This window comes from Trachemys scripta, chromosome 2, assembly GCF_013100865.1.
Source record: "Trachemys scripta elegans isolate TJP31775 chromosome 2, CAS_Tse_1.0, whole genome shotgun sequence".
Taxonomy (NCBI): domain Eukaryota; kingdom Metazoa; phylum Chordata; order Testudines; family Emydidae; genus Trachemys; species Trachemys scripta.
The window spans coordinates 214,817,673-214,844,329 of NC_048299.1; the positions used below are offsets into that span (position 1 = coordinate 214,817,673).

General features: G+C 39.2%; 1 protein-coding gene across 5 annotated transcripts in view; it reads right to left on the reverse strand.

The window, feature by feature from the left end:
* Positions 1-26,657, reverse strand: part of RB1CC1 (RB1 inducible coiled-coil 1) — a 185,401-nt gene that overhangs the window by 106,692 nt on the left and 52,052 nt on the right. For 3 of the 5 annotated variants that reach the window (XM_034762919.1, XM_034762917.1, XM_034762918.1), the window contains 3 exons: positions 15,973-16,175; positions 15,201-15,636; positions 8,506-8,676 (listed from right to left, as the gene is read on the reverse strand). In XM_034762919.1, coding sequence (XP_034618810.1) covers positions 8,506-8,676; positions 15,201-15,636; positions 15,973-16,175 — 810 coding nt within the window. Of the gene's footprint in view, positions 1-8,505; positions 8,677-15,200; positions 15,637-15,972; positions 16,176-17,244; positions 17,289-25,859; positions 25,915-26,657 lie in introns of those variants that run through there. The other 2 variants (XM_034762920.1, XM_034762921.1) reach the window with 2 other exon arrangements.

Below are 26,657 nucleotides of genomic sequence, written 5' to 3' on the forward strand. Positions count from 1 at the left end.
AGATCAGTAGACACCAAAAGATGACCGGTGGGGAGAAATGTTAAAGACCTCCTTAAGTTAACTGCATGTTACTATGGTGATAAGGTGATGTAAATGCTAATGAGTTAAAAGGAGAACTAGCCAACTGGCCTATCAGATGAAAAGCCGCCGGATAATATCAGGGTAACACTGCAAAGACAGACAGGAGTTCAACTCTCATGTATATTAATAAGCTTTGGTAGGTGTATGAGTAACTTATTGTAAATGGTGTCAGGCTGATGGCTGTAGGTCATCTCTTCCTGTCCCTCAACAGTAGCCAGCCACGGAGACCAGACTTTTGCATAGGTGCAGGAAATAGGGGTGCAGAGGGTGATGCAGTACCCCGGGTTTTGCACCCAACATCCCGGCCGCTGGCCCCATGCCCCTGCCACCCCGCTCAGCCGCCGGCCCCGCACCCAGGGTCTCTGCTGCCGTCCCAAGGACCCGCTTGGCTGCGGGCCCCAGGGGCTCCGCTGCCAGCGTCGGGGTCCTGGTCACCGGCCCCAGCTCTAGGAGGTGGTGAGGGGTGTACACAGGGTTAAGGGGAGGGTGCAGCTCAGCACCCCACTCTAAAAACTGTTCCAGCACCACTGGACTTTTGTCTAATACTAGAGTTTAAAGAGGTCATCAGTGTTATTCAATACCATAATCAGTAAAGGCTACAATTGGGTGGCACATCTTTCACTGTGTTCGGTCCTACGCAAAGGCAACTATTACCGCTTTACAACAGAGGCCTTGGCAACTGTATGCCCTGCCTCCCACAATGGAGGAAAAATGCACTGGTCATTTTGTTGACTGGCAAGTGCACACTGTCCAGGCACTAACATAACCCATTCCTGTGAGTATAACTCAAAAGAGCATGAAACTGCCAAACAAGTTCACACCTTCTCCCATGCCAGTCCTTACCTGTGGGAAAAGCTCCCAATCAAAATCCTCCTTCAAGACTTTTTTTCAAAACTCACCTATTCTGTAATGCACACAGAAAAGTGCTGTTAATGGCTAGATAAGTAGAGAGCTGTGATTACTGGTTCTGACTTGCTAATAATTGCCCATGTCCTCTTATTCCTGTTACTCCATTTTCCCCAATACCCTGACCTCAGCCTACTTGTTGGTCTGATCCGCCTGGTATTTTAGACTAATGTTTTGTGAGCAGAGGCTCATTTACAGTCACCAGTAGAGGCGTATTCATATGAACTGCTCATTCCTCAAGAAGTTTCTCTGGCTCCAGATCACTGTGCAGAAGTCGTCTGTATCTTATTTTATGCAACTGAACCAGTTACATTATAATTGTTTATAAAAGTAAGCCAAATTTAGAGGTATACAATCCAGTTTGCACCAGCATTTCTAAGTTAAAAAAAAAAATCCTATGATAAGAGGATTTCAAGACTCTTAGTACAGTTACACGTTGGCAGAAATGAAAGAAATGTTTAAAGTCAAAGAGCAGCAGAACAATGTTTTGATTGTTAGCTTTTTAATTGGATTCGGTTGCCTCCCCTTTTTGGATATTATTTATTTGCTGGTCACTAAAAAGTAAGTGGACCGGAAAAAGCAAGCTTAATCATCACAATCGCTGGTACCCGCAATGGCTTGAGGGAACTGTTATCTACCACAGTACCACTGCGTCTGTTATTCTGATCCTGCAAGATGCCCTGCGCAAATCAAGCCAGAGGTAACCAGTTGATATCAAAGGCCCTGCCAGCTTCAGCTGAATCTTTAATACCACCAGTCATGTGAACATGAGGCACTTGCCATCTCTGCCTCTCTCATACGAGAGATTTTTCCTTCCTTTCCCTATTTCTCTATTAACAGATTTATTTGGGCATAAGCTTTCATGGGTAAAAACCCCAATTCTGCAGATGCATGGAGTGAAAATTACAGATACAGGCATAAATATATATTGGCACATGAAGAGAAGGGAGTTACCTTACAAATGGAGAACCAATGTTGAAGGCCAATTCAGACAGGGTGGATGTGGTCCACTCCCATTAATTGATGAAGAGGTGTCAATACCTAGAGGGAAAATTGCTTTTGTAGTGAGCCAGCCACTTCCAGTCTTTATTCAAGCCCAAATTGATGGCATTAAGTTTGCAAATGAATTGTAGCTCAGCAGTTTAATTTTCACTCCATGCATCTGAAGAAGTGGGTTTTTTACCATGAAAGCTTATGCCCAAATAAATCAGTTAGTCTTCAAGGTGCCACCTTGTTATTTTTGTGGATACAAAGTAACACGGCTACCCCTCTGATATTTCTCCATTCTCACTTTCCTCTTTTTGCCTTCTGTGTAATAAGAATTTTATTAACTTAACTGGCAAAGACAAATCCTTTCCTGGCAATACTGAAGACTATAACGAAAACATCAAGCTGAAAGCAATGCCTTTGACAGCCCACTGCTGATGAAAGGATGCCAAGTCTCAAAGACCATGTGCTTTTCCTACAATTTCACAGCAACTAGGTTGCAAATGAGAAAGTATCAGACACAGAAGCTGCACTTTTCCCCACATTGTGTAAGTTGTTTTTTGTTTGTCTGTTTTGGTATCCCAAAGGAAAAAGAACTGAACAATAGCAGCTCAAGACAATCTTCTGTCAAACAAATTTTCTGTTTTCCTCCAAAAGACAACAAATACAATCTTTAGTAATTTAGTAATAACAGTAAGAAGACCATATATACCTGAAGAGAAAGCGAATAAGCAAAACTGTTAACATGTAGCCTTATTAACTTTTTTCCATTTCAAATGCTCTCACTGTTTTTCTTCTTTCTGGGCATGTAATAAATCATTAAGAATATTTGTAAAGGTGGTCGTTCAAATGGGAGGAGGCCAGTTATAACTTGACACAAAACTCGAGACCACACTTGTTTAATGTTTTAACAATAAATACGTTTAAAAAAAACACATTAACCTTTGTGGGGCTAGACACCGTCTCATCAATACAACACTCTGCATGTCTTCTTGGTTAGTCAAGCAATGGCAAAACTGGTTAAAGGCTATACAAGAAATGTCCCATCTCCCTATGCAGACAATGCGTGCACTCCCTATGTGCATGCACAGAACCAGTGTAGGTTTTAAGTGGTGTAGAGGGTACTTTGGTGGCTCTGTCATTCTATGGTAAATCTCACCCTTTTTAAAATTTAACAGATGAGTGTTGAAGCAAGGTAACATACAAGTTTATGGTCTCACCTTTCAATTTCAGTTTAAGAAATTGTTTTACTTCTGCATCTCCATCAAAAGGGTCTTTGGTTATAATGAAAGAAATTTTGTGGTTGCCTGGATTCAGTAGGTACCAGTTCTTTGAATTTCAACACTGTGTTCCATGAGTTGAAATTGTACCTTCGCAGGATTTCCTGTTGGTTGGCAATCCTGAGCTGGAGCCCCCAGGTTGAGCAGACCTTCCAGCTGAAGAAGTCCAGCTTTTTGGAGTCTTTTGGGGTCAGTTCCTAGTGCCCCTGTTTCTCTCTCATTCTCCGCGGCCACCACCAACGAGCAGGGCTCCAGGTGAGTAAACAAGTACTCGTGCCCCTTAGAGGGGACAAAGTATTTTCTCTCTCCCCCCTTCGCTGTTGGGGGAATGCAGGCAGGGGTTTGCCACAGAGTTTTAGTTTTGACGTGGGGCAATGCCACCCTTGATGGCCCCTCTGGGGCCATAATGTCAACCATCGGGTCTTCCGATTCGACTACCTCCTCGGCCTACAGCCCCATATTGTGAGCCAATATGCAGGCTCTGTGCAGCAGGTCCTGGTGCACTCCACTGTCAATAGGGAGTGGCCCAGAGGAGGAAGTCCCCACCACTGTTTTATCCGGGGAGGACGATGATGAGGCCAGAGGAGGCACCGGGCATTCCTGGCCCTCTCTGGGTATATCCTGCTCTGTACCATGCTCCTCGGTGCCAATCTCAAGTTCAGCACCGGTGGCAGGCTTGGGATCTGGACATGGCTGCATAGCCTGTATTGATGTCATTGCGGAGCCCCAAGAGGTGGGACAACTTGTGGCTGGCAGGGGCACTCGTGGTTCTGACACCACGGAGTGGGAACCTTTGGAGCGAGTGCCTTCGGTCTGGTGGTAAGCCCTCGGTGTCTAAAAGTGCCACCATGCAGGCACCTGCCACTGCACTTGCCCTGACACTACTCCCATGTCCTGCCTTCTGTTGCGGTCCCACTGGCACCAACTATGAGTTGAATAACAGGACTCTGCCTCTGAGTCAGATGATGTGGATCTGGAGCGTGAAGCAGTTCCAAGCGGGGCAGTGCCGGGGATCAGTGCCACATGGCCAGTGCCATGGGGAGCAGTGACCTCCACATCAGTGCAGGCTTGCCTCTAGACATCGCCCTGCATTGCAACGCCAGAAGTCTATCCCAGCTGGCAGTGGACTGCAGCCTCGAAAGTGTCCAGGGTGGAAGGGAGTTCCAGCTCCTGCACCGGGCACCTGTGCTGAGCAGAATCCACTCAACGGTCCTCCTCGGGGCTGAGGTCAACGGGGCTGACTCCTGTGTTGTCGGCGCTGGGTGCTGGACGTACTCAGGCACCACTGGCTGATCCGGCAGCTTTTGGTATGGGAGAGTATTCCATTCTGTTTTCCTGTGCCTCTTATGCAGCACTGGGGAGTGTGAGCAGTGCTGCGCTGCCTCCACTGGCTTCGATGCTGGGAAGCGACGACCAGAGTCCTTCCTCGCCCAGAGGCTGGTGCTTGGTGCCGGATCTTGCTCGGTGCTAGATTCCATCAGGATCTGTTTCAGCCTGAAGTCCTGCTCTTTCTTCGTCCTCGAGCAGAACCCTTTGCAAATCTTGCACCATTCTGTTTGGTGCACCTCCCCCAGACACTTGAGACAAGAGTTGTGGGGGTTGCCTGTTGGCATGAGCTTATGGCAGGTTCCACAGGAGGAAAAGGAGGAAAGGGAATCTGGGGGGGGAAAAGCCCCCACTCCTACTAAAACTAACAACTGAACACTAAACTTCAACTATTTACAAAACTAAGCTATGAGACTACAAAACGAGGGGAAACACTTGCAAGAGCAAGTGACTGCAGTTCCAATGACTATCACTGGCGGTAAGAACTGAAGAGGCAGCAGGTCAACAGGGACCTATATTCACCGCCATGAAGGTGCCCCTCCAGGCACCATGAAGGCGCCACTCCAGGGTGTTCCATAGCCGACCCAATGGATGCTGCTACGGGAAAAACCTTCCGACGACTGTACATGCAGCGCGCACACACCTAATTGGAATCGACATGAGCAAGCACTCGAAGAAGAATATCTTTTATTAGACCAACTTCTGTTGGTAAAACAGACAAGCTTTCAAACTTACACAGAGCTCTTCTTCTGGGAAATTTATTCAGTGTCACAGCTAAATACAAGGTGGAACATTGTCACGCTGTCTGGAGTGGCTAATGACTGTAAATGCCAACTTCAGAGCAGAATGTCAAAAAGCCAGGTAGACACCCCAAACTGGTGGTATGCTCTATAATTAGACTTCACTAACCCAGTAACAAATGTGTACTCCTAAAGCACTGTAACAATCTTACTTCAGAATCACAGAGATTCCAGTCTATCTTGCCATCCAGGCAAGCTGGACTTAGAGACAAATGGTCACTCACACCAAAGATCAAAAAATATCAAAACATTTATATCAAACCAGTTTCTGCAGAACATTAATTGCAGGTTTAAGAATGGAAATATGTTGCTACAGTGGCAAATTTCAAACATCATTATATTCCTCCAAATTCTAACCATTTCTCCTTAGTTATCTCAAATAGTAAGCAGTTTCATTTTTGCACACATTCTGAAAAGGAAGAATAAGATGTGTACTATTCCATAAATGAAATCAGAAAGCTAATGTCTTTCAGAAGCAAGGACTGGGACCCCAAATATTGTTTATAGATTCATAGATTCCAAGGCCAGAAGGGACCATTTTCATCCTCTCATCTGATCTCCTGTATAACACAGGCCACAGAACTTCCCCAAAATAATTCCCACAGCGTATCTTTTAGAAAAGAATCCAATCTGGATAGGAGAATCCACCACACCCTTGGTAAATTATTCCAATAGTTACTCTCACCATTGAAAATTTACATCTTAGTTATTTCCAGTCTGAATTTATCTAGTTTCAACTTGCCACTGGATCATGTTATACCTTTCTCTCCCAGACTGAAGAGCCCATTATCAAATATTTGTTCCCTATGCAGATACTTACCGATTAATCAAGTCACCCTTAACTTTCTCTTTGTTAAACTAAACAGACTGAGCTCTTTGAGTATCTCACTATAAAGCATATTTTCAATCATTTAATCATTATTGTTGCTCCTCTCTGAACCCTCTCCAATTTATCAACCTCCTTCTTGAATTGTGAGGGACCAGAAATGGACACAGTATTCCAGCAGCGGTCCCACCAGTGCCAAATACAGAGGTAACATAACCTCTCTACTCCTACTCAAAATTCTCCTGTTTATGCATCCCAGGATCACATTAGCCTTTTTTGCCACAGCACCACACTGTGAGGCTCATGTTCAGCAGATTATTTACCATGACCACCAAATCTTTCTCAGAGTCATTGGTTCTCAGGATAGAGTCCCTCATCCCCTAAGTATGGCCCACATTGTTTACTCTTTGATATAATATTTACATGTAGCCATATTAAAATGCATATTGTTTGTTTGCACCCATTTTTACCAACCGATCCAAATCGCTCTGAATCAGCGTACTGTCGTTTTCATCATTTACCACTCCCCAATTTGTGTCATCTGCAAACAATGATGATTTTATGTTTTCTTCACTGATAAAACTATTACATAGCATAGGGCCAAGAACTGATCCCTGCAGGACCACACCGGAAACACACTAATTGTATGACAATTCCCCATTTACAGTTACATTTTGAGACCTATCCAGTTTTTAATCAATTTAACGTGTGTCATGTTAATTTCATATTGTTCTAGTTTTTTAATCAACATGCTCTGCCCTACCAAGTCAAACGTTTTACAGAAGTCTATTACATCAACATTATTGCCTTTTATCAACCAAACATGTAGTCTCATAAAAAAAAGATATGAAGTTAGTTTCACATGGCCTATTTTCTATAACCCATATTCATTTATATTAAATTACATTACACTCCTTTCATTCTTAAATAAGTCCTGTATCAGCCATTATCTAGCCTAGGATCCATGTCAGGCTGACAGGCCTATAATTATCGGGGCCATCCCATCTACCTTTTTAAGAATTGGCACATTAACTTTCTTCCAGTCTTCTGGAACTTGCCCAGTTCTTCAAGACTTATTAAAAATCAACATTAATGATCCAGTGAGCTCCTCAGCCAGTTCTTTAAAACTCTTGCATGCAAGTCATCTGGATCTGTTGCTTTAAAAACATTTAACTTTAGTAGCTTCTGTCTGACATCTTACAGAGATACTAGCGGAATGGAAAGAGTGTTATCGTCACCATATAATGAGACTACATAATTTATTTTTCCCCCTCCAATAAAGAATATTCATTGAACATTTCTGCCTTTCCTGCATTACTATTGATAATTCTGCCATTTCCATCTAGAAATGAACCAATACCATTTTCAGGATTCATTTTGTTCCTAATATATTTTTTTTAAAAAACACCCTCCTGCTTATTTTCCTTATCTCTGCTGGCCATAGCCGCCTTCTGCTTGTGCCTCTTTGCTTCCCTTTGATAATTTATACTAACTTCTTCATGCTCAGGGTTGATTTTGCGTTTAGCATCTTACATGTCCAAGTCATACCAAAATGCTCAGACAAACAGGAAAATAACCTTGATGGAAACAGAGGGGAAAATAACCTTGATGGAAACAGAGGGGACAATATTCTCTACTTCATTCAATATATTTGTAATTTACCCAGGATTTGGGAATGTATGATGCAAAAAATGATAATCAAAATAGTTGAAAATTTAAATAAAAAAATGTGAGGACATTCAGAATTATGGTTCCATAGCAATTTTAACGTGACCACATGTGGTATTTTATATTACTATGCAGTTTGTCAGAGCTACAGTTACAGTGAGAACTGTAATTTTGGACGTTCTCTGTGCATTTGACCACTGTTTTATATCTAGGGTTTATAGTTTCATTTGTTTTACTCTATAGAGTAAACCACCACAGCCGATGTTTTAAAACAACAAAAATCCTTAAATTTTTTGAATGAATGACCCAATACTGTGTCTACTTCTGTGATAACTTAAAATTACCAAATGAAATTACCAAATTTGCCCTTATGGACTGAAAATAAGGAGAAGACATTTCAGCCCAAAGGTTAATTTCTAGAACGTGAGAAGTAACCAAAAAATAAGAATCATAAGGAAAATGCACCTTCTACCCTAATAAAACCACAGCTGCCATGTTTTTGTAATATTCTTGTACATAAAGTTAAATGTGTTGGAAATTGTTTCACATAAAGAGCTATGTTTAATTGTTTTATTAGAGTATTGTGCTACATTCATCTATTTCCCCCACCCCACGAAAAAAAAAAAATTACCTGAGCAAGGTCTTTTTGTTCATTTACTAGTCTGCTGCAGCTAGCTATCATCTGGTCCAATGCATAAAGCCTGTCCTCAAGCCCTTTAATCGCCTTCATGTTCTGATTATCTAGTTTGGCAATAGTTTGTCGACATTCTACCAAAAAGGGCTGAATGATCTTTGGATCAAGCTAAAAGATGGAAGAAAAGAGAGACTGTAATTATACATATATTTAGTCGCTTTTAAAAAACATACTTCACACTGTATACAACAGATTTCAACTCATTAATAAAGAGACGATGACAACACTGACGTTGAATGATTGGTGCAGAGCAAAAAAAATAAATTAAAATAAAAAAATGAAATTAATATGTTACAGAGAAAACAAAATATCAAAATTCATCCAAATTATTTTGCTCTCTTAGGGTATGTCTACACTGAAGCCTAGAGAGGAGGTGGGCTTCAGAGCCCAAGCTCCAACAGGAGCCCCAACAGCTAGTTTTAGTGCCATAGTAGGAGCCTGAGTCTGTGGACCCAGACTCAGACTCACTACAGCAGGCTGCTGCTTACTGTGCAGATGTACCCACAGTTCCTTAACTTTTGATTTAGTTTTTCACTGGGAGTTTCTTCTGTAGCCCACATATTCTATTTTGTTGTTGTTATTGTTATTTTACAATTTAGTCTTTGTTCTTACTTGTGGCACAAAATTAGAAATAATTTGGGAACTATTAGGACTATGCAATCCAGGTCCTTGAAAATGGAATAGTGATTAATTTTTAAAAAATAGAAAACTAAAGTGACAGCTCTTCATAAAATAGGCAGATCTATTCATGAACAAATAATTGAGGATGTTACAGATCTGTACCACCTCTGATTACATTTAAAACTTTTACTAAATTTAAACTAGTCACAAATTTTTTGCTGGAGGAAAAGTTTGACTCATCCACCCTTACAAGCCCACTGTCACCAACAGATGTTAAAAGAGTAAGAGTAACATCTACAGGGCTTTGGAGTTATTCCTCCAATTTAACTTCAAAATTAGTGAAAAAAAGGAGAGCCTTTCAATACAAATTCTTCAGAAATTACTGTTTCTGGAACACAGATCTGAATAAACTAATGAAGAGCATAGAGCATGTCACCCTTGGGTAGTGTGACATAACAATTCATCTAAAACAGCTACTGCAAACCTGGTGTTGCAAGAGAGTTCAGTAAAAATTATCTTTAGGGAACTACTCTAACATTTAGTCACATGAGAAAGCTCACCCTGAAGTCTATGATACCATATACATGAGTGAATGCCTACCTGAAGAAAATGCCTACATAAAAGCCAGGAGTACATAATCTGGGACGTAAAATACTGTAGCAAATGCCAGTATTGCTGCAAATGTTGTGGGATGTAAAAATGTGAAACTTTGAAGGAGGGATACTACAACATAAAGAGGTACTAGAGTTCCTCTTTACTTCAAAATAATAATAATAATAATAATAAAAAGGAAAGTGGGAAAAACAAAGCAAATTGGAAAGTGATTGAACTTGGAAAAAAAAATAGAATTAGCCTGAATTTCCAGAAGAAATTATTAGTGCAAAACAGCTGAAATTAAATAGCCACAACACATTTCAAATGATACAATATTTCAGGATTTATTTAAAAGCTTTTTGAGACGTCATGAAAGGCAGTTTTAAAACTGATCTACCTTGCTATGTCTTTCTAAATGAACTATTTGTACTAAGGGTTCTCAAAGATTTTCAAATACTGGACGGACTCTTAACAGAGTCGTCAACTGGATCCTCCTCCCAATTACAATCCCATTCATGACTATATATCATCCTTGTCGCAACTAGAACAGTTGTTTACATGGAAAACTAGTATTAGGGAAGTATATTATTTTTAACTAATGCAGTTTGGTTTTGACCTTTTGGAACAAAAAGGATCTCTGTTTCTCTCATTTCACTCTTCGGCACATACTCCGCTGCTCTCTGATCTCCTCTCTGCCCTCCTTCTCCTGCTGCCTTTGACTCTAGTCCCATTTGCAGGATCTGGCTCCTCCTTCATTGGTAGATAGCAATTTCTGTCTATGGTAATTTCTTTCTTTCCCACCCCCTCCTGATTACATAGCAGCAGCCCTAATAGAAGCAACTACATTAGCTCCTTATTGCCAACTGCTTTTACAAGAAGCTACACTTTTTGCATTAAGAGTCTGGATGTCTATAGAAGCAGTTAGAAGCAAGGAGCCAACTCCATGCAGCATATACTAGTTCTCCCTGGATCACCAATGGTCACAGACCAGAGCTTGGAAACCACTGCTCTACAAAGAATTCGAACAACAGGAAGAATTCCATAAAGGAGATTAGCAAGAAATGCCATCATAAATCAGTTGCATGGTTCACATTTCTAAATAGCAAGTGGAAAAAAAAAAATCAATAAGTTAATGCTAGCCTATTCCAGTTTTACATGTCAAAATGTCATCTCAGGATAAACATAATACCAAATAAGCATTCTGCCACACGATATGTATTTAGATATTAGGCCTGTCAAGCGGTTAAAAAATTAATCATGATTAATCACAATGTTAAACAATAATAGAATACCATTTAAATATTTTTGGATGTTTTCTACATTTTTAAATATACTGATTTCAATTACAATACAAAGTGTACAGTGCTCCTTTACATTTATTTTTGATTACAAGTATTTGCACTGCAAAAAAAACCAAAAGAAATAGTATTTTTCAATCGCACTAAAGTACTTGTTTTAGGTGAATCTCTTTACCACGAAACTTGAACTTTCAAATGTAGAATTATGTAAAAAAAACTGCATTCAAAAATAAAACAACGTAAAATTTTAGACCCTGCATGTCCATTTAGTCCTACTTCTTATTTGGCCAATTGCTCAGACAAACAAGTTTGTTTACATTTGCAGGAGATAATGCTGCCTGCTTCTTGTTTACAACGTCATCTAAAAGTTAGAAAAGGCGTTCTCATGGCACTGTTGTAGCCGGTCTCGCAAAATATTTATGTGCCAGTTATGCTAAAGATTCATATGTCCCTTCATGCTTCAACCACCATTCCAGAGGAAAATACGTCCATGCTGATGACGGGTTCTGCTCGATAACAATCCAAAGCAGTGCAGACTGATGCATGTTCATTTTTATTATTCGAGTCTGATGCCAACAGCAGATGGTTGATTTTCTTTTTTGGTGGTTCGGGTTCTGTAGTTTCCACATCGGAGTGTTGCTCTTTTAAGGCTTCTGAAAGCATGCTCCACACCTCATTCTCTCAGATTTTGGAAGGCACTTCAGATTCTCAAACGTAGGGTCGAGTGCTGTAACTATCTCACACTGGTACCTTTTTTGCGTTTTGTGAAATCTGCAGTGAAAGTGTTCCTAAAATGAACAACTTGTGCTGGATCATCATCAGAGACTGCTATAACATAAAATATATGGCAGAAAACAGGTAAAACAGAGCAGGGGACATACAATTCTCCCCCAAAGGAGTTCAGTCACAAATTTAATTAATGCATTTTTTTTTTTAATTGAGCGTCATCAGCATGGAAGCATATCCTTTGGAAGGTGGCTGAAGCATGAAGGGGCATATGAATGTTTGGCATATCTGGCACGTAAATACCTTGCAGTGCCAGCTACAAAAGTGCCATGCAAATGTCTGTTTTCACTTTCTGGTGACACTGTAAATAAGAAGCAGGCAGCATTATCTCCTGTAAATGTAAATAAACTTGTTTGTCTTAACGATTGGATGAACAAGTAGGACTGAGTAAACCTGTAGGCTCTGAAGTTTTACATTGTTTTGTTTTTGAGTGCAGTTATATAACAAAAAAAAAAAATCTAAATTTGTAATTGCACTTTCATGACAAAGAGATTGCACTATAGTACTTGTATGAGTGAATTGCAAAATACTACACCTCTACCCCAATATAATGCGACCCAATATAACACGAATTCAGATACAACGCGGTAAAGGAGTGCTCCGGGAGGGGGGGAGGGCGGGGCTGCGCACTCCGGTGGATCAAAGCAAGTTCGATACAACGCGGTTTCACCTATAACACGATAAGATATTTTGGCTCCCAAGGACAGCGTTATATCGAGGTAGAGGTATGTATTTTATCATTTTTAAGGTGCAAATATTTGTAATAAAAATTTTACACTTATTTCAATTACAAGACAGAATACAATATATATGAAAATGTAGAAAAACATCAAAAATATTTAATAAATTTTAATTGGTATTCTATTGTTTAACAGTGCAGTTAAAATTGCAATTAATGTTTTTAATCGTGATTATTTTTTCTAGTTAAATCGCTTGAGTTAACTGAGATTAATCGACAGCCCTATTAAATATTTTTTTTTCCAGTTCCAGATTAGTTCTGATTTCAAAGTTTAATTTTAAATCGAGGGTGTTCAAATACTCAGCTGTTTGTTGTCTGTGTTCTCGTTGAAACAAGATAAATTAAAATGTTCTATCTGCAACTAAATACTCTCATGCTGCTTTGATGTTTTTATTCTGGGAAAAAATAGGTCAAAACCGATCAAGCACCTACATTTTTTCTGCTTATGGACAGCATTACTCTCCAAAGAGATGCAATAATCTGGTTGAAAGCTTTCAAAATAAATTAACATATAAAATTATTTTCATAACTGGAAGCAGACCAACTTTATTTTAAACAGGAATCATCTCAGTTTTCAGCTTTTGTGAATATTTACAGAAGGCAATTATTCTTAAGTAATTACAGGTCAGACATAATTGCAGGTAGTTGAATGACAAATGTTTCTGGCTGGTCTGTTGGCTAGATGAAGGCAAAAGGGCACGAACACAGCGAATATATTTATGTAAAGGGAAGTTGGGTCAAAGTACACTGTGTTACAAAAATGTTACCTATATGAAATGGTTAGAATTATATAACCTAGAAGTTGTTTTTTCCAGATTTACCACTTTAATACTGATACATTTATAACTAAATAGCTGTTTTTAAACTCCTCCTATTGCCTCTGTGTCAATCAGTATTTCAAGTGCTGCAGTCACACTTCTGATAATACTGATGGCATTAAAGGTAATACATTTTGCACTTGAAAATTTAATTTGTTTGCAATTACCTCTATTTAAATTTGGTGGAATGTGCCCAGAAGTATCCCCATACAAAACCTGGGAAGTAAACGTGATTGACAATGGGAGTTGGGCAGAAGACACTCAGATTTCAGCATTAAGAATTTTTCTTTCATATGCAGAACCAAAAATGGAACCTGTTTCCAATGGTATTGGCCAGGCAAGGTGGACAGGTGGAAAATGTCTGAACTGATTGCAGACTCCCTCTTTTTGCTCAGAGATTTTTTCATATGACAAGCTATATTTTTTTAAAATATCATATAATATGCCTGGCACATATCCTCTCTTTAAGTATGATCAAATCACAAAGCTAATACTGATCACGGAAGCCTTAGAATCATTCTGAAAAGGTATCAGATTTTCTAAAAAAGCCAAACAAACAGGAAGAGGTGCAACAACTTAAGTTCTTTGCAAATAAAATTTAGGAATTCTAATTAAATCTAAAATATGTCAAATCTTCACTTATATACCATCACTTCCATAACTGCATTGTTGTTATCAAGGGGAAACTGGGTAATTTAGCAGCTGGGTTGGTCTCTGCAATTACAGGTTGGGAGAAAGCTGGTTCCTTTGCAGTGACCAGACCAGATGATATGAAACTAGTTGTAGCCAATTGGGCATAAGCTTCTATTTAGAGAGTCTTTAGCCTGTACTCCTTGAAACTGGCTCAAATATCAAGTGCACAAACTCACACAGGGAACACCTACTCACAGTGTGCCCCTCGCTCCTCCTCATGACACCAGAGACTTTTGTTGTGTTGGTTCACAGGGAGCATTTTACTGAAGTTGCACAACCATAATGAATGCAAAACTAAGATCCCAATATAAAATATAAAATTTTAAAAATCTGTTTTAAACTAAGAATTACATATTACAACTAGTAAGTAAGAAATGAGAAAGGATTCATGAGGAAGAGGTTTTTAATAGGCTACAAAGGTCACTAGTTAAAATCAAGAAAAAGATAAGAAAGTTATTAACAAACAACCATCTAAAAACTACTCAGAGCATGGTGCTTCTCTACTGAAGACAGAAATGGAACACCCAGCTAGATATAAGCTACTCTGAGAACATATCTATATCCATCTGCTGGTACAAATGTCAAAACCCATTTAATGAGCTCAATTTTTTTTCTTGTGTTTTTAACATGATAGAGGATTTAATCTTTTTTGTTTAACAGAAATTATGTTCTACACCTGAGAGACCAGGAACATCCTCGATTTCACACAGGTTTGGGTATATTTTGTTGGGTAAGTAACATCACAAAGTTAGTGAAGAAAACAAAAATGTGTTACCATGCTAGACACAAACATAAATGCTCCTTTTTATTCAAAATAAATAAATAAAAAAATGTTTTAGACAACTATTCTCATGAAATTATAACAAATCTAAGGATGGCCAAATTTTCAAACTAAGCAGCCCTCTAATTTTTTCTTCTGCATTTTCTCCTTTGTTTCAAATGCAGAAAAAACAAAGTTAAAACAATTAAAGTCAGTCCAACATTTACTTCAACAGCAGCAGCAGCATCTGGAAACCAAACAGAAAGATTAAATGGGACATTCCTATTATTTCATTAAGACACCTTTTTTAAGTGTGAACTTACTCTGCTCATAGAATCAAAACATTTTCTGACTAATGATTCCACATCATTAGGTCTATCTTGAACATTTATCCAGTCCAACAGAGAGACATTGAAGGAAGGCAGATCACTCTCGCTAAGCTCTTCTGAAGTTTTACTGTTCTCAACAGTAATGTTTTGACTGGATTCCCTATTTTCTTTGACATTTCCAGGATCTGTGCTGTCCAGGGCTGAATGTTCCACAGACTTGCAAAATGAGGCTAAAAGTGATTTATTGTGCACTCTAGGTATATCAGAAGAAAGCACCAGTTCAGCAGACTTCTCATCTTCAGTTTCTTCACTTTCTGCCCCTCCATGCCCAACAGAAGAATCCAATCTTCCTAAACACTCTCTGTAACTATGTCTGGTTAGGCACTCCAGCAGTGGGATCTTGGACATTATAGAAACAGCTGTCCCCAAGCTTTAAAATAAAGGACAAACAAAACATCTATCAAGAAACTAATCTTACAAAAAGTTTAAGGTAGACAATTTTTTGTTGCAGATTTTTAATTTTTTGGTGCAGAATTCCCCCAGGAGTAAGCTTTTAAGAAAGCTATAGGGAATGAATGTTCTAATGTATTAAGTTACCTACTGTAGGATACCAAATACAACAAAAGTAGTACAAATGTACAGAATTCAGAACTTCTACTGGTTTACTAAGAATTAATTGTGGAAATATAAAATCATAAAAACTTATTTTTAAATGCAGTGATTGTGTGGAGCACTTTCTTATTGAAGAGTCTAACAGCAAACCTACTGTGTGAGTTTCAGCTTAATATCATCTATGGATTGCAGATAGTTTGAATATGCATTTTCAAACTTGAAAAGCAGCTTTTGATAAGAATATGTGCAATCTTCCAAATTGGCCATTATGGCAGCCCAGCCTTGGTGCTGAAGATGTTCATCATGGACCAGACCTTCACAAAAGGAACAAAGCTTCTTTGCAACCTCATACATTTCCTATGCCAAAAAAAAAAAAAAAAAGAAAGAAAAAAAAGTAAATTAAACAGAATTAAGTTATCAATCTAAACCTGTACTCAATGCAATAATGCATTCAATGCAGTACACAAATGTTTATCATACTTCACAAAAACTATGGACTGTGACACCTAACAGAAAATTAAACACTGAAAGAATAAAAGGAAGTGTTTAAATATGAACAGTTGTTTGGCCCTCATCCCTAAAAACATTTACTGAAAGTAATACAAACTTCCTTTACATTTTATTTTTTTAACAAAAATTGTATTAGATGACAGAAACTCAGTTTACTCAAGACTTTTTACTGAATGTCATATTAATCCAAAAGAAAGCAAGACAGTCCTGGCCCCAGAAACCTACAACATAAATTAGTCAATACTGTTCCAACAAGAAATCAGATCAAATATCAAAGCAGTGTATATTATCACTTTTTATGCACATATGTATTATGCTATATATTTTTTGGAGTATGGGGTTTGCAGAAGAGGCAAACTCAGGAGGAAAAACATTTTGATGAAGAAGTGGTTATCTGGCTCATAACAAAGGGTAGGAAATCTAAATGTAAAGAGGCAGCTTGGAAAATAGCACAGCAAGGAGGAGGGCAGGTTGGAAGACGTGTAGGAGGTGAGGAAATTAACCAAAGGAAGATTTAAATTATGGTAATTCTTAACAAACCAGGTGCAATGTGAGTAGCAATGAAAAGTGCCCACAATGCAACTGGTGAACATCACAAATTTATTTCACATGTCATTTAACAGCCATCAAGAGTTTTGTTATCATCAATCCAAGGTACAGCTGAATCGGACATTAAAAACTCCGCATCCTATTAACAATGTACTGAAATACTGCCCCTTTACAACTTGTTTTGTTTTGCTTTTCAAGTTTAAAAACTGCAAATTTTCCTATTGTAATGGTGTAAACAGGAAATGTACTAATTTACAGCTAACAGTTTAGAAAGCAAAAGGTATTTAAATTTAGGAAGATGATTACATTATAGAAGGGAAGATAACTAAAAGTAAGTCTTTTGGTTTACACCCCAATCTTTACATACCTTTGAAGTTGCATATTCTGTTAAGAAATGTCCTCCTGATTATACTTATGTGTTTGGTTTTAATATCAACCTCTCTACCTATGAAAAAAGAAAGGAAAGAAAACAGTAATACTTATTGTAGATTCCACACTTAACTAAGCGGTGACTGCACATCATCCACGGTCAACTGTACACATGTACAGCTTTGTGTGTGGAAGCTAGAATAAGATTGATTTTCTTTTTTTTAAGTTATTCAAATATGGTGAGATCAATATTAAAACCCAAACACATAAGCATTCTTCAGAATACATTTGCTACTGAGTGTGTGATGATGTAGTACATTAAATTCTTGGCCAAAATGTTACGCATTTTATTCTAGAAAGATAATCTACCATTGTTTAGCTCCCAAATTTTAAGTTACTTAGGCATTGTTGCGCTCAGCGCTGTAACACCTGCTTTAGAAGCCTAATCTCATTTTCAAAAGCCTGACTCTCAGTGATGGTCAATCAGATTTTGGCTCCTAATTGCCTAAATTCCTTTTGAAAATGGGACAGGCCCCTAAATCAGTCAGGTGTTGTAACACTCAGAGCTGCAAAACCTAAACATTTTTAAACATGTAGGCCTCTCAGAAAATGTTATAATTGATTTTAAAACATGGTGCAACTATTCAGATCCCACTTCAAGTCTCTAGCAACATGACAATATTCCACTACATCCAACTTAACAACCTTTGGAACATTGCTATCTTCCAAACTATTGGCAAAATGAATTCTTGGGTAGCACCTGTGTTTATAAAGCTGTGTATTTATACAGTCTTCAGGAAAACCTGAAGATTTCACAGTAAAGTCTCGCAAACACTTAAAAGAAAACACTTCACCAGATATATTAAAAAAACAACAACATATTTTGGGATACATTCTTAAATTTGTTTCTGTACACCAGAAACTCGAGTTGTCCAATAGGCTGGAATTGCTGCTACTCTGTTGTCATACTAAGCCACTGGAAGAGGGGATAGTTTATCCCTTCCGGACATTACTCCTAAGGGAATTCTGCACCACTGCACAATGCAGAATTTTGCAAAAATTAACATTGTGCATGCAGAATTTCCTTTCCCCCACAGAAATGAGCTGCAGTGCTGCTAGGCACCACTAGGTGCCACTGGATTCAGCAGAGCCCAGCTTGCACATACAAGACACTGCTGCGGGGAGAGAGAAGGAGCTTGAGGTTTCCTGGCAGCTGCAGTTTCCAAAATGCCCTGAGGGAAGGAGAGGGAACAGGAAAGACCATAAAAGCCTGTGACCAAGCATCAGGCTGTTTCTCCCTCTGGATCCCTAGGCTCTGGGGGGAGGGAGGGGAGCGGGGAGAATGGTTGTCTGGGAAAGGGGGGAGCCGTGGCTGGGCTCTGGGAGGGGATGGGGTGCAGGTATATTGGCTGGGAGGAGCTCCGCAGGTGCGCTCTGGGGGGAAGGGATTGCGGGTATCTTCCCCCCTCCCCCCACTACCCCACCCCGGCTGCGGTGGAAGGGGGCAGATAAACAGGAACTGGGTTGTCATAGGGGTTTCTTTAAATCTCTACTCCTGGGGGAATTTTTGTATGTGTCTGTATTGTTACAGACATACTTGCTGACAGACATTTTTAAATAAATTATCAAAATAATTGAAACTAGAGTGATTCAGTAGTGTTATTTTGACAAATTACATTTGCATAATGTTGATTTTTTTGGTGCTGAATGCCCCAAGGAGTATTTATATATGAAAGAATGTAAGAGGACTAAAAACAAGCTACCAAGATAGCAAAGTGCCCCACTGTGTTCACTGTAGGGTAAGCATGTATAAAGAAAGCATTTACCTTCTGACACCACCCAGTTATATTCCTCTTTTCACCACAAAAAAATACCATCAAGATGTTTAATAAAGAAAAGTGAGAGCATGTACAAAGATTCATAAGATTTCAAGGGTGCCTAATCCAAACACCTGCAAAACGAGAATTTTACATCCACAAACACATTTACAGAGCAATTCCTTCAACTGAACACCATGGCATGGTACATTGAAGGTACATGCTGAGAAGTCTAAAATCAGTTAAGACTATTTGCCAAGCAATTGGGTTTCCCCCAATCAGCTTGATGACCATCTGAGCAAGAAGACTTCTCTCTATTCAGGAAAAAAGATTGGATGCCTCCTACATTCCATTACTCCAGATAGTCCTCTGTTTATAACAATAGTAGATAGTTCTTTTATCCCATGAGAGACCACTAGAGATCAAAGACTATTCTAGCTCTGTTGGAATGTCAAAAAGGGGTTATGTGTTGGGGCTGTGCCCTGAGTTAGTTTCTGACATTTTGTTCCCCAGCTAGCTCTAACCTTCTCCAGAGCCCATGCACTGGAAGCACTACAGTCTTCCCTCTCCATGAAAGCCTTCCTTTCCTGGTAGTGGATTACCACCCAAAAGACTCTGTAAATAGAAAATTAAATCATGCAAAACTCCACCTCACTATTCGGTATATTTTGCTCCAAGAACTGAACTTTCCTATTGACTGTGCCTCCTTGCACCTGACTCACCATTCAACTCTGCTTCTTTTCCCCATCTTTCCTCTACTATTGAACATTCTTGTCCTCATCTTTTCCTCAGTTCTTTCGTATAAGCCCTCCCATATTCAACATTAGAGATAAAGCAATTTAGTATGCAAAAAATAGAACAGATAAAGAAAAATCAAAAATTTTAATCACAACATCCAGAACTGACAAGAAAACTACCTGATACAACTCAATTTACATGATGCCTTCAGAGTCTTCTACCGATCCCCTCCCCTTTTTTATCTATATACTGTTTCTTAGAAATTGTAAGACATTCAGAGCAGGGACCATGGTTTACATGTCTGTATGGCGAGATGAATGCAGGTGGTCAATGAATAATCTTGCCCCACCATCTCGCATCTACATCTCTGTTGACAACTATTCCAGGCTCAAGATGATTTAAGTAAATTCAAAAAACTCTTTAGAGGGACCTCACACTCCATACGTGATTTACAAAAGTTGAGATTCTTGATAAAAGTGGGAAAGGTGTGGGAAAACAAAGGGAAAAGATCCAGAAACAGTCCCACGACACAATGGAAATACCCCTCAACAGATTTTGAGACGGCAAGGAGCATGCATCGTATTACTATGTCTCCCTGAGAGGACAATACATTGCACTAAAGTACTTTGAAATGATCTAATAGAAGACACACAGAAGTGAATATGTATATCCCAATTTTAGATACAAAACAGGTTCTGAGACGCATCTAACCGAAATCTACACATTCGGTGGTAGAGCACAGGAACAGAATCTCTGACTCCCAGTCTCCTGCTCTGTCCATTAGTCACTGGTGAGAGCTCCAGGAAAGCCTGAGAATGAATATCCTCTACACATTTCATGAGCAATACATTTTTGTAGGGTTTCTGCAAAGGGCTCTAGACTTAGCCAACTGATTGGCTGGAGAAAAGCATGAGGCAGAGCCCTGAAAAAAGGGAGGGCTAGCCAAAATCACTTCTCTCAGAAGCAGCCATCCTATTTTTTGTAGTGAAGGTCCTGAGCTTGTGGTACGCTTCCCCTAGCAAGTGTTTCCTTCAGAGATCTGTCTGAGCATCTCTTACAAGTCAGGGAGAAAAGTTCTGCTAAAATTGGTTGTCTGCTAGTCTGCCAGCATAATCACCTGACATAGATATATCATGATGCTTATGTTGCCTCACATTCCATTAGAAAGCCTCCTACATCTCTCATTTGTGAAACTGCTCAAGTGAGAGTAAGCAAACCTCTGAAACATGTGGGATGATATACAAGACAGTAGTACTAACTCCATCTGCTGACTGGATAAAGTTGTCCCAGAGTATCTCAAATGAGGGGAAAACTTAAAATAGTGGATTCATATAAAAATGATTCTTGCCAGGTCTTAGTAAAATAAGGAATAGCAAATACTTAGTGTGCTGGTAAGGAAAGAACGGGATAGCTTATGCCTCACTAGGAAACATGACAATCTTTATATACTTACTACTTCTTCTCTCATTACCAAGTCCACTATTCTTTTTATGGATTGCCCTCTATTGTGCAGACCTAGAGGCAAGACCCTCCAATCAGTAACTAGGATACTATATGGTTTCATCCATCTTAGAATCCAGTGATTTTTTTTTCTTCAAGAATTCAGGTGATCCTCAGTCCTATTCTGTCTGCAGATCTAGTTTCCCCTCGGATCTCCTAATTTGCCATAAACATTACCTTTTCTATATCTGCCTTGAGTCCTTTCTGGGCCTTAAAATTGTCTTTTTTTTCCCCTTTTCTTTTTTTTTTTTCTTTGTTAAACTCCTTTTGCTTTTATATGCCACCTTGCAATCAATTCTGCCATCTTATCCAACACACACACATACACACACGTGTTCCCCAAAGAAAGAAGATATTCAACATTTATTTTGAGGGTTTTTTATAGTGCTCATTTTAATACACTAAGAATCCTCTACAAATTGAGGCAAAACAAAGGAAGAGAAGTGAAAGGGAGCTTAGTCTACCCTCTACTTGATACTGAAATATTCTAGTGGCATCACAGTAATTTTAGACATTAAAAGGCTCAAAAAATATTCAAAGTCAAAACTAAAGATGGAGACCATACATATTTGCTCCAATATCCCCCCAGAACTCTCCCACCAGATCTCAGAAAAATCATGTCTGGCACAGTCACATTCAGCCATCACACAGGAGGTTCTGTTGCTTTTCCTAAAGCCAAGATGGTTACCAGAAAAGCACTCTCCCTCTGGTGACTGAAGAATCAAAACTCAAGAAAGTCCAGCTGATCAAGAAACTCCTTATGCCATTTCAAACCATTTAGGACCAAGGCTGAGCACAGGCCTTCATGGCCAAAAGAGCTGTTAAACAACCTTTCTCCCTTAATCAAGTCCTCTCTCTACAGGTAACAGCAAAGTCCTAGTGCACAAATGCACAGCCCTGGTCAGCATTATGGGTGATCTTTGACACCAACAAAATAGTAAGAACTTTTGCCTTGAAGATAGACACGTGCAGGGTGTAGGGCTCCCAGTGAAACCAGGAAGCACCGAAGAATCTTGATTATTTACCCTGTGCCAGGGAGTACCTCCTTAGGGAACATGGGAGGTTTCTTTAGAAAGGAAAAGCAATTGACAGGCATGCTGCATTGCCTTGGGCCCCTTCCTTACTACAGAGGAAAATGAACAGATTTTAAAGCCAGAAGGGAATGTGGTCATCTAATCTGACCTCCTGCAAAATGCAGACAAAAGAGCAGCATCCAATCATTTCTTCATGAAGCCCCTAACTTCTGTTTGAACTACAGAATATATTTTACAAAGATATCCAGTCTTGACTTCATGACTGAAAGTGATTGAGAATCCAACTCATTCCCAGGTAAATTGTTCCAGTGGTTAAGCAGACTGTTAAAAGTGTTCCTTCTTTCTAATCTAAATTCGTCTTGCTTTAACTTCCAAACGTTGGATCTTATTATTCCTTTTTCAGCAATGTTAAAAAAAACCCATCTACTATCAGATCTCTTCCCCACATATATACTTGTAAACCATGATCAAATTAGCTCTTAACCTTCTCTTAGATAAACTAAATAGATGGGGCTTCTTTAGTCACTCTCTGTAAGGCATATTTTCTAGATATCAAATCATTCTTGTAGTTCTTTTCTAAAACCTTTCCACACTGTCAACATCCTTTTTGAAGTGTGAACACCAAAACTGGACACTGTATCCCAGGAGTGGTCTCACTAATGCCACATACAGAGGTAATGCAGAAGGAAAAGCTCTATTTGGAAATCCAGCTTTCATATCAATGGTAAATTACAGGAGGCTGTCACGGATTACAGAATTTAGATGTTACTTTTGCACCTCAGAACCAACCCTATACTTTAGGGTTCTTTTCAACAGTCAGGCTGAACCCTTAATTTTATTTACTACGTGTGCAAGAAAAAATGCAAGTTACAAAACCAGCATTATTTAATCCCTTTCTTACATGAAGATGTTAGTGTTACAACATAAATTCTCAGCTGATCTGAAAAGATGTGACATTTGTCAGATCAGTTTCTCCAAATACAACCTTTGTATTGTATACAGAAAAATGCAAACAGATAAGAGAAGACTAGACGTTTTTGGTCAACACTTAGCAGGAAGACGGGATGTCTGCACATAGACTAAATTTACCTGTAGTTTATTACAAGTGGTCAAGAGGTCAGATAATGGTAGTTCAGATTTTCTTCCAGTGGAGAACGTCAAGCTGTCTTCTTGTGACCACTGTTGAATAAGGCACTGAGGAGAGACCATGCTAGCAAAAGCCACTTCTTCCTTCTCCTATGGAGAAAGAATCCTGGAATCCCTTTGGTAGCAAAAGATCATTGTGAAACCAAGGAGATAGTCTGATATTCTGATGTCTAGGCAATTTGAATGTCCTGCTAACGTTTGTTCTTAGTTCTTCTACTGCAGTTGGCTAATGCTGATGCCATCTGTCTGGGAGTCTAGCCCAAAATGATCACTTGCAACATCACAACCTAGGAACTTTCTTAACAGTCTGGCTACTTGCAGAGTAAAGCTCTGTAGAAATGTTGTTTCCAAGCAAGGTGACTCAAGTCCTCTTCACCGTTTGCCAACTATTTACCAGAAGAACTTATGATTAAGTGGGAAAGGTATGACTGTAATGTAATCAAATCCACCTGGACTCCAGTACAAAAAACATTTACTACTTTCTTCACCTTTGGCTGTAACTTGAAGAACAACTCTAAGTGAGTTCACTTTAGCCTAGATCACGCTATCTAAAGGCAGACCAGGATCACTGCAGCGCCTTTTTGTCAGGTTCATTTGGGACTTGACAATTAAAAAAATCCCCAATAAAATCCCTGCATGTCATGGCTTATAAGCGTGATCCTATCATAGGCAATGAAAGTTCCTTATGAGCAACTTGGTAACTCCGAGATCAAATTGCTTACATGGAAGATTGTTTTCCTAGATGCAGTGATTACAGCTCAGAGTTAGTTAACTTCAAGCACTAGTAACCAATCCATTTTATACCAAGTTATACAAGGATAAGGTGATGCCAAAACTCTTCGAATTCCTATCCAAGATGGTATGATGTAATGCCGCCTCAAATGAAACTATTGTCCTCCGAATATTTTCCCCCTACTCCTGCGTTCCACTTCCAAGCTCTTCTCTTTATACTCAATGTTCCAAGGTCTTTGGGGTTTAACTTAAACAACATTAAAACATAAGAAGATCACTTCAACTTTGTATTTAATTTGACACCAATTCCTTAAGTAATGATGTCAACAGAAAGATTGTGTCTATTCTGCTGATCATATTTTACATTTCTATGATCTGACTGGCTTGAAGCTAGAAGAGCACATCAGAGTTCAATCCATGACAGAGCAACTTCTTTTGCATTCTTTCCTAGCCATCAACTCCCTTCAGAGGTTGGAGAGGATTCTTTTGATGTGGTGTTTTATCTTCCACTTTTGATGTTCCTTTGTTTCAATTTGAGGCATTCCCCCATCCCCTTTTTTATTTTTATTTTAAGATTGGTTACTGTGGAGCCTTTGCATCCTGATAAAGGCAGGAAGTGACTGGGAGGTTCCAATGATGACATACCAGAGCAGAAGTAGCTCACGCTTCTACTACTTCTGCCACCCTTTTGGACCACAAAACCTTAAAGAGCTTGGAATATTCCTCTCTCATATGCTAGGGAATTCAGAACAAGAAGTGTGAATCCTGAAGTCTAGTATTTTCACAAAAACTGAGTAGGAGGGTAAGCGATTTTCCATTTCTGGGGGCTGGTATCTAAATGGAAGCAGCAAGAGAGGTCATAATAAGAACCTTGAACTACAATTTATGAGGCCAAAGGGGTGCTATTAGAGTATCTGTACTTTTTCCAATCCGATATTTTGCACTGCAGTGGAGATTAAAGGATTCAGTAAAGACAGAACAGAGAAGATCCATTCAGCCAAAATTAAGAAAGGTCCACTACGTCCTGATTTGTGTGTCTAGAAAAGAGTAGTTTTCATGCTCTCTTTGGAAGCAAAAATAAGTCTGTAAAGCTAAATTATACCAGGCTATTTGAAAGTTTCAGTTTATGGTGCAGAGCTAAGCACATTAAACGCAGAATATGCCAATATTTCTTAAACTGCCAACTTCCTACAAGATAACCTCTGACTGTACTTAAAAGAACACCATGTTCAAAAATACGACTGCTATTCCTAGCACAGGAGGATGGACAAAAGCAGGTTAATGTTCTGCATGCTGAGCAATTATTGAAGGCAACATCACTTAATTCCTCCAGAAATTCAGAGAGGCTCTCCAGAAACACAAGCTAGTGCTGGATGCTTTAACAGAACCTCTATTTAAATTACCTCACTCTGACTTTCCTCAGTGATTACCTCAGTTCAATAAATCTGAGCCTCACATGCTGTCAATGGAGCTGATGACGGGATAAGGTGTTGTGTTACCAAGAACTGGAATTCACTGCTAAAACTAACTGTTTTCCATAGTTTTCAATGGATTGGCCTTCCATTCTATTGCCCCTACTAATCCCGTTCACCTGAAGGAAAAAAGTATATCACACATTGTTTGTGTAGAGAGCTCTTCAAACTTACCTCAAAAGAACAAAAGTTTTCAGGAAAGCCTGGGCTCTTTTCGTCCTCTACCATCCTGCGGTAAAAGGAAACAAGTCATCAAAGTCCTCTATTGCCAGGTGGCTGAAATTCTGTTTAAAGGACTTCAAAGGTTTCAACATCCTAAATCCATCTCAGCCCACCAAACCAGGTCGGTCTTCACCTTATGATTGAAGTCATACACATGTAAGGTGGCTACTTCGTCTTCAGTCCATATTTACAGTAAATTGGACAGAGGCTGCCTTGCTTCTCTTGCTTGCTCAGACGTTGCTTTCAGTAGACTACACACAGTAGCATCCCTAATTCACATAACTCAGTCTAAAATTTCAGCAGTGTTACATAGCTCTGTCAATCACTACTTTAGATTTCACTGCTGTTTCTAAACCAGACAATAAATAAAGCAAACAACTATGAGAAATTTCAATTTATCTTGCAATTTCTCTTCTCTTGAATACACCTCTACCCTGATATAACGCTGTCCTCGGGAGCCAAAAAACCTTACCGCATTATAGGTGAAACCGCGTTATATCGAACTTGCTTTGACCGCCGGAGCGCACAGCCCCTCCCATGCGGAGCGATGCTTTACCGGTTATATCCAAATTCGTGTTATATCGGGGTAGAGGTGTAATTACATTCATTTTTCTTAACTAATCTTAAATTACTTTGGGTGATTATGTTCTGTATGATGTTTTCTATATGCAGTAGAGAACCATTAGTATATCCGTGCAACTTATTGATTTCATTCTCATATCACAGGCTTGGAAGTATTCACTGGCTGAT